The following is a 13,673-nucleotide window of genomic DNA, read 5'->3' as shown; positions in this document are numbered from 1 at the left end:
GGTTTTGCCTTAAATCTGGCATTAAATCATATTATTATTATTATATAATAATAGTTATGGTTTTGTCATCTAGCCATGAATATTCCTAAGTAAGAATCTGTAACCAAACATTTTAATAATTTTATTATTATTGACTATATTTCTTTCTATATACAATTTTGAAAAGTAAAAAAGTTACCAAACAAAAGAGACTCATTTCCCACTATGCATGAAAATTTTATTTGGTTTCAATATTTTTTCTGTTACTTTACTATTTCTATTTTCTTTTTACTTTTCCTGTATCAAACCAACCTGCTCATAAGTGGAACCCTTTTTTTCAATCTTTTTAGTTGGTGTTGATGGGACAAATTCATCCACTCATTTTAAGTAATTAAGCTATCTAAATTCTAATTTTAATCAATTAAAAGAAATAACTCATTATGCATGGTTAAAAATGCAAAAAAAATATTGGTATGATAATTCAATTGGCAGTTTTTTTGGGTAGCAAATTTAATTTGACTTAAATTTATATATTAATTATACTCCCATGCCTAGTCCCATCTAAGAAGTAAGCACGTCTTTGTCCATATTTTACATAATAATTTAATGAATTCTAATTATTGGAACCCTATTTATGACAAATGATATTGACCCACTTTTTTAGTTTGGCATGAATATGTTCAATTTAATATACATATTAAAATACATTTTTTTCACCAAACAAAATATATTTGTTTTTCAAAATTTAATATCATGAATATTTTTTGTTACATGCAAATTAGAAACAAATGTTACATCTTAAAGAACCTTAGTTTACTTCAAATAAAAGTAAAAATGAGTAATGAAAGTGTGATTTATTAAAAACACCTAATTTTGTTCAATCTAACCTTAATGGTAAGAGTAGCTTAAGAGACTAAAATGTTACGGGTTCTATTTCATTTGAAAGCGTTTTGAGTTTAAACGGAAGGTCATGACTGAGAGACTAAAATGTTACGGGTTCTATTTCATTTAAAAGCGTTTTGAGTTTAAACGGGAGGTCATGACTGCAGGCGTTTTGTGTTTAAGTGGGAAGTTATGACTACGGGTATCATCATAGTTTTCATAGAATATTGGTTTAATGAGAAAAAAGGGGAAAGAATATATTTTCTGGGGGAATCTTTGAAGGTTTGTGATTAAGATTTGGTGGTTATGATTATGGTCCATGAACTTTGTTCCTTTTTTTTTCTAGCTTTTATAATCAAAAGCAAGAAAGTTTGTGAAATTATTGGAAAAGTGAAAGATACCAAAGTAAAGAGTACTCCCCATTTTCGCTTCAAGGATTCTCCTTTGTTTGCTCAAAATTTTCTTTTGGTGAACTTTTTTTTCTGGCGATCGCGCACACATACACAAGCCTTTACACATAATTTCTCCAACAAAAGACACACAAATACAAATTCATCTCTCCTCCTTTATCTTTATGCAAGTCAAATCGCTGTTTTTTCTTACCATTACAAATTCTTCACGCTCTTTCGCTCCGCTGTAAAACTCTCTCTATCTCCAACTTGTTCTGTTTCTCACCTCTGAGACCCACATCTCGAATTTTTCTGGGTCCTCTTCCTAACAAGTAACAACAACATCTTTGGAGTTTCTGGCTTGTGGGTCTTCAAGTAATCATCCAATTTTGGCGGGAATCAGACGCCAATCGGAAGAATTTTTTGTTTTTGTTTTTGTTTTGTTGATGGCTAATCCATCGGGAGCCTATCAACATACAGCTCATTCGATCCACGGTTCTACTTCTAGTTTAAGTGGAAGCAGTAGTAGTATAGCTTGTTATGCTGCTGTTAAAGGGACCTCGCCGCCGGTGCAGGAGAATTTGGGTTTCGAACCGGCGCCTTCCTTGAGGAACAACTCGAGCTGGTCTACAGAATGGACGACCGATGAACAGTCAATTTTAGAAGAAGGTTTGAATGAGTAAGTAAAATTTTAAGGCTTTCAAGTGTTTTATCCTTCTGTTTTGGTTTGAATTTTGTTCATTTCTTTTTACCTAATTTGATTTGTTATTTGTTGATTGGTTTATGTAGTCAACCCTGAATAATTTAGTGGTTTAGAGATTCTTTATGTTGACTAACTTAAGATGGTAACTATCAGTTTTCTTGGATAATGAAGTTTATCATTTTTAATGGAGAAGAAAGAATCAGTCAACCTTGCAAATAAGTGCTTTGAAGAAGGGGCAGTGATATTGGTCTAGAAAGCAAGATTGGTGAAAAGTGACCATAAGCTTGACTCAAAGCTTTCCTAAAAAGAATGTTTGCTTTTGATTGTGTACTGGATCTAGTTTGTAAGTCTCAATCAAACTATATGAGAAATGCAGACATATTTTTTATCAACAGACATCCTTAATTTGACTTAAGAATTGATGATTTCAACATGCAATCGACTAATCTGTTAGGAAATAAAGATAATAAGTGTGTAGTTAGGGAAAAGTTTTGAGAAGATTGCTGTAACAGTTTGGTAGAAACTGAAAAATCTTTACTTGACAAAGTCTTTTGCAAAACATGAAAGCAAATGCTTTACACTTTCAAGATGATGATTGCAACAAGATCATCTTGGACTTGAAGAATATAAACCTAAAGGGGGAGGAGAAGACCAAGTCTTGTTACTGTTAAGCTCCATATGATAGCTTTAAGAAACACCATGTTGTATGAAAAATAGTCTCTAACAGTTGGTGAAGTTCAAACTACCTTAATGTTTAAAACCTAAACTAGAAGAACAAGGAGGACTTTTTCTCGATGAAGAAGAGAAAAGAGAGAATTCAAATCAAGAAGCAGGTTACAATGAAGAAATAAATAGATTAGTTGGTTTTGTATTTGTGGAGATGAAACTATTGGATGTAGAACTTGTTAAAGTTCAGGCCACTATACTATAGTTTTTTTTTTCATTTTCAATCTTGTTTGTATGATTTACTTCTAGGTTATACTTCTAGAAACTTTATTGAAGTTTACAATTTAACACAGTATGTAATTGAATTTGCAGATATGCTTCTCTATCAAACATTATAAAGTATGCAAAGATTGCTCTCCTATTACCAGATAAGACAGTACGAGATGTGGCATTCCGTTGCAAATGGATGGCTGTAAGTTTAATTTCTTCTCAAAAGGCATGTCTAATTATTCTTTCTTTCTTTTTTGTACAGAAAGGAAAGAACTATTAATAATGAAAAAAAATTACATAATTTTAATGAGAAGTTGAGCATGTTCAGTTCTCATTTTCAAAAGCAAAAATATACATCATAAATTTCATTCGTCGAATTAGCTTAAACAACTACATTGTTAACAACTACGCTTCAAGTATTCATTCTTTCTAAAATAATGTTATTTAGGTCCTTTGCACGACAAGGGAAAATATATCAGTCTTTCTTTAAGTTCCTAACATGTTTCTTCATATTTTTTCATCCAGAAAGTAGAAAATTTCAAGAGAAGGAAAGAAGAACCAAGTTTGACAAAGAAATCCAAGGATAAAATGGTGAAATCTACGGTTTGTTTTCTGCTAGATTTTTTGGCTCCACATTTTTACAGACCAACTATTGCTTATCCGTTGTTTTGACATTTCTTTAACCAATGTACCTTTTTTGATGTTTATGCATCTTAAAATAATAAAACCTTATTCATCCCAAAGAAAGAAACAAATTAATATCAATAGATTGCTTCGTTATTAACTGTGACTTTATATGATGTTTCTCGTAGTAAAACAGTAGAAGGTTTTACAACCAAATAAATATATGCTCTCGTTTCTAGGCATGACATGATTGAGTTTCCTTATTTTATTTGATCTTCTTCTCACGAGGAAAGTAGAGAATAGGGAAATCCGAAAATGTGACTTCTCCACCTATGTGTTTTTGCAGCTTATTCTTATGCCCACAATAAAGGAAGTCTGAATATTTGTATTATTACATACAATTTATGAGATAAAACTCCTAAATCTACAATTAAACAATTACAGATAACAGCAGCCAGGTCACCTTTCCCCACATATGTTCAGCCACCCGTGATGACTAGGGACAGTAATGAGGGTGGCGTCCCTTATGAAGGTATGTTACATTTTCAATAAATTTTGTTGTCTTTTAGATTTTTCAATGTGCACAACTAATGCGGCATAGGCTTTTTCCATAACAGATTTGTTTGTCCAAAAAATAATTTCATGGGCAGCTCTGAATTCTCGGATAGGAATTTGTTGGTGTAATTTGTCATTTTAATATCGCCTTGATTGTAATAGGAATCGTTGTGTATACAAGATATCTTAAATATAACTCCGAGATGTTACTATTATTTCAATTTGAAAATTTGATGCATGTTGTTTGCAGCTGTTGGTGGTTCCATCGGACAACTGCTTGAGCAGAATGTTAGGGCGTTTGGAGAGATTAACGGAAATCTAGCTGCTTACAAGGTAAAACATTCATGCTATCAGCATTGATTCGAAATTTTCTTAGGCTATGTTTGGTTTGAGGCTGAATTGGAATTCAAACATATACATTTTCTTCCATCCTAATTTTATTATTCAATGGTTCAAATTACAATTCTAGTGATTTTTTCAAACAAAGGATTTACATTATATTCAATTCAAGTTCTAAGAGAAATGGATTTGGAATCAATTACATCTCCAAAGAGTACCCAAACTTATAGTTTTACCAATAGATCTATCAAAAATATCTTATAAACAAAATCTCTTAATCGATCTTCATGTTTTAGATTATCTCCATTTGTGATTTTTGGGAAGGTTGAAGACTTGCCTTGCTAAATCATGACTCAAATCATTGACTGAAATAGAAAACTTTAGTTTTTATAACACTTTAAAATATTAAATAAACATTTTGATATGTTATCCAAATAATCCACTTCTACATCAAACAAGATTTTTTTCAAATAACCACAAGAGGCCTAATACCAATGATCAACCAACAAAGCTTGTGCTTATTTTTCTGAAAGTTATGGCAGACAGTTATTCAACTCCAACATGTTTCTAATGACTGATTAGTTAGTGTAATTTTTCTTTTAATCTAATGATCCTTTTCCTCTGACATTGGCAGATACACGAGAACATAGGCATCTTTTATCAAGCTCGGGAAAATATCCTCAAAATGTTACAAGAGTATGTCTCTTTCATTAATGAATTTGTTGTTAGAGTCTTGTTATGTTCTTCTCTCCTTGATGTCTTGAAGATATTATTACAAACAATTGATCAAGACCCAATATGAGCAAGTAACCTTTGAATATTTCTGGCTCAGTAATTGTTGATTTATAATGACAATCTTGATTGTTCACAGATTGAGGGAATCAGGGGATGCAATGAACCAGATGCCGCCGCTTCCAGTAACATTGGATGAAGGGTTGATTAACTCGCTCATATACACATGACTCTCATTCATTGCAATCACGATTCAAAAAAAGAGCTCATATTCCACGTTTCTGTACATATCCAACTCGGCTCTCAGAGCTGGTCAATGATCCTCTCCTGTAGAACGAGGCGAGACATTCTGCGATCCATTCCTTTCTGTCTATAAATTGTGAAAGTCAATAAAAGTTCCACTTTGAACATTCACATGATTACTTGCTCCCTTTTCTTTTTATTGTGGGAGAAAGGAAGAGGCTGTTAATTGGTATTATGATTATTGGGTTTGTTTAGGCAGTGCAAATTTGCTTAATTGTAGAAGCATATGATATGAAACACTTTTTAGTTTTAGTGTTGGATGATGTATGTTTAATTAAGTTATATTTTAGAATATTATTTCAATTTAATATAAATTAAATCTCACTTGGGGGATATCATCATCTTTTTATATTTTGGATATAATTAATTATATCTATCTTTTTAGGATTTGAATATAAATGGTTATACATACATTAGTTACTTTTAATTTATTTAGTTTAATATAAATTTTACTTTATTAATACAATTTTAACAATTTCACTTTGTGTATTTGAGTATTTTGGTATAGATTAAGAAAGTTTAAATTTTATTTTTCCGAAAAAAGAAAGGATATCCTAATTGCAATCTCTTGTTTAAATTGATTTGTTTTATCATGTTTTAATAAAAAGTAATTGAATTTATAAAAACAATGTATAATTGACTATTAAAAAGAAATCGCTAAATAGTTTAAAATAATGTAAATGTAGCACATATGAAAACTTTTAATAAATTTAGTTTTTTTATAAAAGCCTTTTTTTTTATTGGTAATACCCCCAGTGCTATCTATGTCCACAAGGTTGTAGATTGTTACTTTATGATTATTTGAAAAATATTAATTTTTTTATATTTATTCTTGCTTATAAATATTAATATATTTACTTATGGTTTATTTCTTAAAATAAACTTTTCAATAAAAGAAAAAACTAAATGGTTTTTTTCGAAAAATTAATAATTATGTTTTCTATTTGATAACTAAATTTTTTTGTTTTAATGTTGGTGTGATGAATCTCTGGAATATTTGATAATTAAAAATTCTTATTTGAAAGGTTAATATTTTTTTTAGTCTTGATATACAAGTCTAAATATAATATTCAGTATTAATCTTAAATCAATATTATAAACATAATTTTTATTCTTTATGTTAATAAATCAAGATGAATAAATAAACGGTATACCTGAATTCATTGACAAAGATGGAGATTACCGGATATAAAATTATTGTTTATGAATTGTGACCATAACCTTTTATATTATCCATCGTATATAATAAATAAGTATTCGATTTCTACACGTAACAAACCGTATCATACCAATAAACCTAACAAACCATATCATACCGATAAATAAGTCAGTTGGATACTTTAGTAGATCCTTTTATTAATTAGGTTCAAAATAAACAATAGTTCTAACCCATGATATATTAATATATCTAACATAATCATCCCATATCTAATAACTACAATGACACCAAACAAACAATATTTAATTAAAACATATAATGAAAATCATATAAATTAAAAATAGAAAATAACTAAAAAAAGGTGAACAATAAAGTCTTCCATCTCAATCTTTAATGTCTATGTTGTCATAATTAAGAATTCAAATCCACTAGGAGTTAAATCCAATTCTCTTATCATGGTTGACGCAATTAAAAAAAAAGTTTAGATCTCTATTCAATGGTAACATTCTATATTATTCATGAAATTTATTTTTTATAATTAATTTTATACAAACTTTAGTATTTTATTTGTATTTTTCAACTTTTGACATAGAATTTCTTCATTTTATCAAATAGAATCCCTTTCATCTTAATCCTTAAAGGGTTGGAGATGTATTTAGATTGATTTGGATGTTCATTAAATTTCTATATAAAAATTGAAAAGTGATCTAGAAAAATGTAGGAATTAGGATATTTGAGAAAGTGAACATGTATTTTTTTTTTTTTGTATTTATTAAGTAAAAAGTGATTAAAAAATTTGGAAAAAAGTGATTTTTGCTAATTTGGTAGATTATGTTATAATAAAATTTTAAATGACAATCTTTGTTCAAAAGAGTTCATAAATAACTTGGTGTTTGTAAATTTTTGACATATATTCAAATAAATTATTTTAAATAATATTAGTTCTATTAAATAAAATTTGACTACAACTGAAATCAATAATTTGCTTTTCAATTACAATAGTATGTATAAATGAATAAAGTCTAAACAGTTAAGATTTTGATTTTTGCAGGTTGTATTAATTTGACTATATATATATATATATATATATATATATATATATATATATATATATATATATATATATATATATATATATATATATATATATATATATACTAGTTTATTCATTTTGCATAAGATGATGATGCATATATGGGATGGGAGTAATAAAAGTAAAAGCAAATTAAAGACCATACAAAAATAATTAAAACCTTATTTTAATTAATTAATGCATTTGTTTGAGAGTCTCCAATTATGAATGAGAAATTTCAGCCTTGTCGGCTTAATTATAACAACAATAAATTACAAGACTTATATATTAAAATGTTATAAGAAGAAGATATATATGTAATAATTAATAATTTAGAAAATTAATTTGAATAATAAATTAGTTAAAACTAATTAATCCACATGATTAAACAAGCAGGTATATTATAATTTATATCTATTTGTTACAAGTTTTAAATTATATGAATTTGTAATGAGTTAAAATTGCATTTATTGACTACATTAATAGCACGTCTAATATATATATCTATCAAAATAAATATGTTGGTGTATGGGTAAGTACTAATTAATTATTATTATTACTTTAAAAAATATAATTAATATTTATATTTATCTGGTTAATATATATTGATATTGAGAAAGTGGAAGGAAAGATCTGAAATTTACTTTGTCAAATTAAACCGGTCAAAAACGGTTTTCATTGTCTGTCTCCCGATGAAGAAGGTAAAAGAAATTAAGTTTTTATTGTTTATATATGTGTGTTTTGTATTTTCAGTTGAATTCTTTGACTTTGAAATGAGTTATCATTAATTTAAATGAAAAATATTCTTACATGTACGTACACATGATGTATTCATAATTTCATACATCATAAATTTATATATATAGAGAGAGAGAGATAGATACTTATAACTAGTTCATACGGCAATATTGTTTTAAGAGAATCGATCATCAAAGAAGAAGAGAAAGAATCATGAAGATTTGATTTTGAGAGGTTGGTTTCGTTGATGTTCTCATGATTGAATGAATCTATCTATCAATCTATAGTTATTGATCGATCATGAGCTGATCTTCATCATTCATTCATTCATACTCTGTTTTTGTTTTTTTATCTTAAATTTGATCATTTCTTAAGAATTCCTTAATCTCCCATACATATGATTTGCAATTCATGATGTGAAAGAAAAAGGGGAGAAGTTCTTAATTTGCTCATAGCTAGCTGAAACCATTCTTCTTTATCTTCTATGCTTTTCGATTTTAGACATGGTACTGGATATCCATAAATGTGTATGTAATCTTTGATGAATCCATAATTAAGCTTTCATTTAATACCATCTATATAAATTAAAGTTGTATGCAATTGCATGCGTGTATGTATTTGTGTGTTTACAATTGACTGTTTTCATCATCAGCTAGCATCATATACATAGAGGCTTGACATGCATAATTAATAATTTGATGAGATTAATTCATTAGAAAACTGTTGTTAGGGTTTTGCAGAGATGATGATGATGAAGAAGATGGATTGGAAAGGAAGAATGATACTAGTGATTCTCTCTCTAACAGTCATTTTGTTGACTCTTTGTCTATGGGATGACTCTTCTTCTTCAACTTCTTCTTTTTCTTCCACTTTTACAATGGGTCAGTCTTTCTTTCATAATTATTAATCTCTGCTTTTAATTTTATTATCATTTTTTATTTTTCCCCACTTTCAATTTTTTAAATACAAGTTAAATTAATAGATTTGAACTTGTTTCATGTTGTGTTATTTATGATTTCTAACCCTTTATAATTATACGCTTTATAAGAGAGTTATTACCTCTAATTTAAAGCAAGTGTAATGTTGTATAGCTCTAATTTAATTGTAATTCAAGTTTGATTGGAATAATAGTTTAGGATGACAATTTGAAACTTATAACCGAAGGATTTGTCCTATTTGGGGCAATTTTCTATGGTTTGACCGAAAATGGGGTGAAATGATATTTATGTCTCTCACTTCCAAACTGCTCCGATTTCACTTTGAATATGCTTCAAATACTCAAAACATAACTAAATATATAAAATCATAAATATATTTATTTATTAATATATTACAATATATATATTATATTAAAATTTTGTTTATATAATTTGATTATATATATAAAAAAAAAATAGAATATCATATAAATAGTGTCCCACGGGAATTAAGATTTCTCGAAATCAAATGAGACTGAGAATAAAAATAATTCCCGAAAAGCTGTTGTATAGCAGCTTATTCAAGTTTTACACTAGACCCTTTTTTACCTAAATCTTTTTATCATCTTTATTTTAAAAGTAATTAATCTTGCTGTAATTTTTATTAAACTTGATTGTGAAATCATAAATATTATTCAGGAAGAAGATTACTGCAAATAGGTAACACCAACTCAACATCGTCGAATTTTTTTTCGAGGGTTGATCCTCTAGACGATTTTAAGAAATATAAAGGGGGTTTTAACATCACAAACAAGCATTACTGGAGTGTAAGCATTACTTTAATTATTGAATACATCTTTGCAACACATAAGCCTAATTATTTCATTTTGGCAGTCAACCATATTTACAGGCGTATATGGGTATGCAATTGGGACTGTTTGGCTCTTGTCTGGTTTGATATATGGGTTGTTTCTCTTGGTAGCTCAATCCTGTTGCAGAACCAAACGAGTCTTGAAGAAGAAGAAAAAACCCTACTGTAACCGGCGGCACTGCTATGTGTGTTGTATTCTTATTGTCTTCTTCACCATCCTAACAATGTAATAATTGAACAACAATCAACGTACTGGACGACAATAAATAATAATAACAAAATTGACAAATCTTGGTTTGCTCGCATTTGCAGTGTAGCGAGTGGGTTAGTGCTGGGTGGAAATGTTAAGTTTCATTCGAGGGCGGAAAAGGTGGTGGGCATTATAGTTGGAAAGGCAAACACAGCATCGGAAACCATTTACAACACAGCCGAAGCAATGAAGAATGTGAATGTCAACTTACAGTTAACCAATTCGAGTAGTAGACAGGCATTCAGCTTCATTGACTCCACTTCTAAACAACTTGATTCTCAAGCTGCGGAAATACAGAGACATGCCAAGAAGAACAGACATTTGATCAATAAAGGCTTGAAGCTAGCGTAAGTAAATCTTCTCACCATGCATTAATCATCTCTGCTCATTTTCTCATCCTTAATTATATTCCTTCTTCTTGCAGAAACATATTAACAGTACTAGTGGTGTCACTAAGCATGGCCGCTCTACTCGCACTTCCAGGTTTCCATATGCATAATAAACATTTAAAAAAATATACATTGAAAGAAAAAAACACTTACTCATTGTTGGTCTTGATGACTGCAGTTCTTCAACTCTTGAAACTAAGGCGAACGCTTTATTTGTAAGTACTTTAAACTTAACCATGTCAAAAGCCAGACAGACAAGCTTCAATAGTTTAAATCATTCAAAATTTCATATGATACACAGATTGCTCATTCTCTGCTGGATGCTGACAGTAATCAGTTGGTTGTCTTTTGGGGCTTACTTTTCCATCCACAAGTAAGTTTCTTCAGTTCAGAGATTGGATCAACTTTGACAAATAGAAAGACAGTGGAATAAAGAATCGATTATCATTCAGGTTTGCAGGAGATGCATGCACGGCGTTTGAAGACTTCCAGCAAGATCCTTATAATAACAGCTTGAGTTCAATTTTACCATGCGGGGAATTGCGTTCAGCTAAACAAGTCCTTACAGGCATCAGCTCCAGGATTTACAACCTAGTAAATCAGGTCAAAGATAAATGAAATTCAGTACACAATGTTCATCTTTAATACCCATTATCACAAACTAAGGCTATAACTGGTTTTGAATGGCAAAATCTGCAGGTAAATCTAAACATATCACGCTTGCACGGAGAAGATTTTATCCAAGTGTGCAATCCTTTCTCAGCTCCACCAAACTATCAATACGAACCAGATAGTTGTCCGCCAAAAACCATAAAGATTGGAGCAATTCCTGGGGTATGTAAACAGGGAACTATGGCCCCATTTAGAAGCACTTTTTCTATCAGATATCTCATTTGAAAACAGAACTTAATTTAGAAATCAGATAAAAGAAAAGGGTATGTAAACAGGGAACTATGGCCATCCAGCTTATTTTCTACACCACATACCATTAGTTAACATACATATATAGTCATGATAGCTAAAATGCAGACTTGCTTCCTTTTTTTTTATTTTGTAGATGCTAAGGGCGTTAACTTGTTCCGAACTAACAAATGGAAAATGTTTGGGAGGATTAGATATTTCCAGAAAAGATTTTCAGACAGTAGAAGCATATTCAAGTTCAATCCAGACCTTACTTGATGCTTATCCTGGTATGGAAAGTTTACTGAATTGTGAATCAGTGAAGGATGCTTTTACTGAAATCCTTCAGGACCACTGTGATCCATTGAAGAGATATATACGGATGGTATGGGCAGCATTGGTGTTTCTCTCAATAGTGATGGTGGCATTGGTTCTAGCATGGATAGCCAAAGCACATCATGAGAAGAAAATACATTTTGCAAATGCTTCTGTTAAGCCACATTCTGTCACTGCAAATGTGCTGGAATCTGGAATTGCTAAATCAACAAAGGATGATTATTTGTTCGAGCCCTAATTCAATCATGTTCAGCTTCGTAGAGAAAAGAGTACACAAATATGTGAAGAAATGGAGCTGACAAGACTAGAATAGGAGTAGAGACATGTCAGTGGGAACTTCTATTGACAAAATTAAGAACTTTTTATTAGGCATTCTGTAGACAGCCTAACATGAGGGATGAACCTCTTAAAGAAAAGAAATAGATTCCTAGGAAAATTACAATTTATTTATTAGGTCGATTTTTTGCAGCTGAATGGCATTGTAAAATAGCCATGTCTGATGTAGAAAACCCAGGACCTCTTGGAGGACATCCAAGAACAAAGAATTATTTTTTTATTCCCCATGGCTTTTGTAGCAATCAAGTCAAATATCAGTGAATATTATTGTAACGTCCCAGACTCTTGTAAACGACACATGTGAGATTATAACCTAGTAGCCTCACATAATCAACTACTATTTTTAGCGATTGTCCGAGATAGGACACCACAATTACTGATGTATGCATAATATTATCTAAAGTTCTTACTAAGTGGCCAAGGTCTCATCTTCGATTTCCACTGAAAAAACCTTGATTGAAATGTGGAATCATGGCGGTGGGATGTTGTGCTAGCCTACTCCAGAAAAATAAAATTGGTATAGAAAAAACAAATTATCTAAAACTTTGGTTAGGCAAGAGGAGAAATGAATACAACAAGAGAATCTTCCTTATGTTTGCCAAATGTTTCAGGTAGATAGAGAATAAGGAAGAAGAATACCTGGTATTGTAATTATAAGGGATTGCTACTGCCAGATAGTGGTCTTAACTCCAAAGTTTGTTTTGAGTTCACGTTCCTCAATCATCTCTTATAAGGGCCAGGGCATGTAGTACTCAAACAGGGATTTGATGTGATATTTTGGCCAGCAAAAGCTAGTTAAATAAATGGACAAAACATCAAAGTATCATACTAACTAAATATCAAGATTCAATCAGTTTACTGACTAGGCTTGTTTCCTGCAACTAACCAGCATCCTCTGCTATTAAAAATTAGCACAAAGAGTTTAAACTCTAACCACATACAACCAAACCCCCAAGCCTCATCTAGTTGGAGTAAAAAAAATTAAGGAGAAAAATAATGAAAATATTCCCGACTCAATAATATCCTTTATTATGTGAAACAGAACATTGTCAAAATACATCTTAGATGAGCAAAAACATTGCTCTCCATGGACCAGTGGGTTTAATGTCATGACAAGTCGAAAATGAAGAAATTAAAGATAAAGTCATAACATCTTGTAGTATTTTTAATAAAACATTGCAAACTCTTCACTAAATGACATCTCTTTGTCTGGTGGAGAACCAACATTCTCAACTTATATTGGCATCATCCTGCAAAAGAAAG

General features: G+C 30.3%; 2 protein-coding genes across 2 annotated transcripts; both read left to right on the top strand.

The window, feature by feature from the left end:
- Nucleotides 1-1,150: 1,150 nt before the first annotated feature.
- On the top strand, nt 1,151-5,736 carry LOC124938560. Its single transcript, XM_047479027.1, has 7 exons — nt 1,151-1,929; nt 2,992-3,091; nt 3,415-3,492; nt 3,958-4,045; nt 4,319-4,401; nt 5,042-5,103; nt 5,279-5,736. The coding sequence occupies exons 1-7, from the start codon at nt 1,697-1,699 to the stop codon at nt 5,367-5,369; spliced, it is 735 nt and encodes a 244-aa protein (XP_047334983.1). The 5' UTR covers nt 1,151-1,696; the 3' UTR covers nt 5,370-5,736.
- Nucleotides 5,737-9,153: 3,417 nt separating this feature from the next.
- On the top strand, nt 9,154-12,637 carry LOC124939482. Its single transcript, XM_047479955.1, has 10 exons — nt 9,154-9,292; nt 10,028-10,155; nt 10,223-10,425; nt 10,512-10,796; nt 10,874-10,932; nt 11,017-11,053; nt 11,140-11,211; nt 11,291-11,441; nt 11,538-11,672; nt 11,896-12,637. The coding sequence occupies exons 1-10, from the start codon at nt 9,154-9,156 to the stop codon at nt 12,310-12,312; spliced, it is 1,626 nt and encodes a 541-aa protein (XP_047335911.1). The 3' UTR covers nt 12,313-12,637.
- Nucleotides 12,638-13,673: the final 1,036 nt, after the last annotated feature.

The sequence above is a fragment of the Impatiens glandulifera genome, chromosome 5 (assembly GCF_907164915.1).
Source record: "Impatiens glandulifera chromosome 5, dImpGla2.1, whole genome shotgun sequence".
In the NCBI taxonomy this organism is placed as follows: domain Eukaryota; kingdom Viridiplantae; phylum Streptophyta; class Magnoliopsida; order Ericales; family Balsaminaceae; genus Impatiens; species Impatiens glandulifera.
This window is presented reverse-complemented; position numbering and strand designations above follow the sequence as displayed.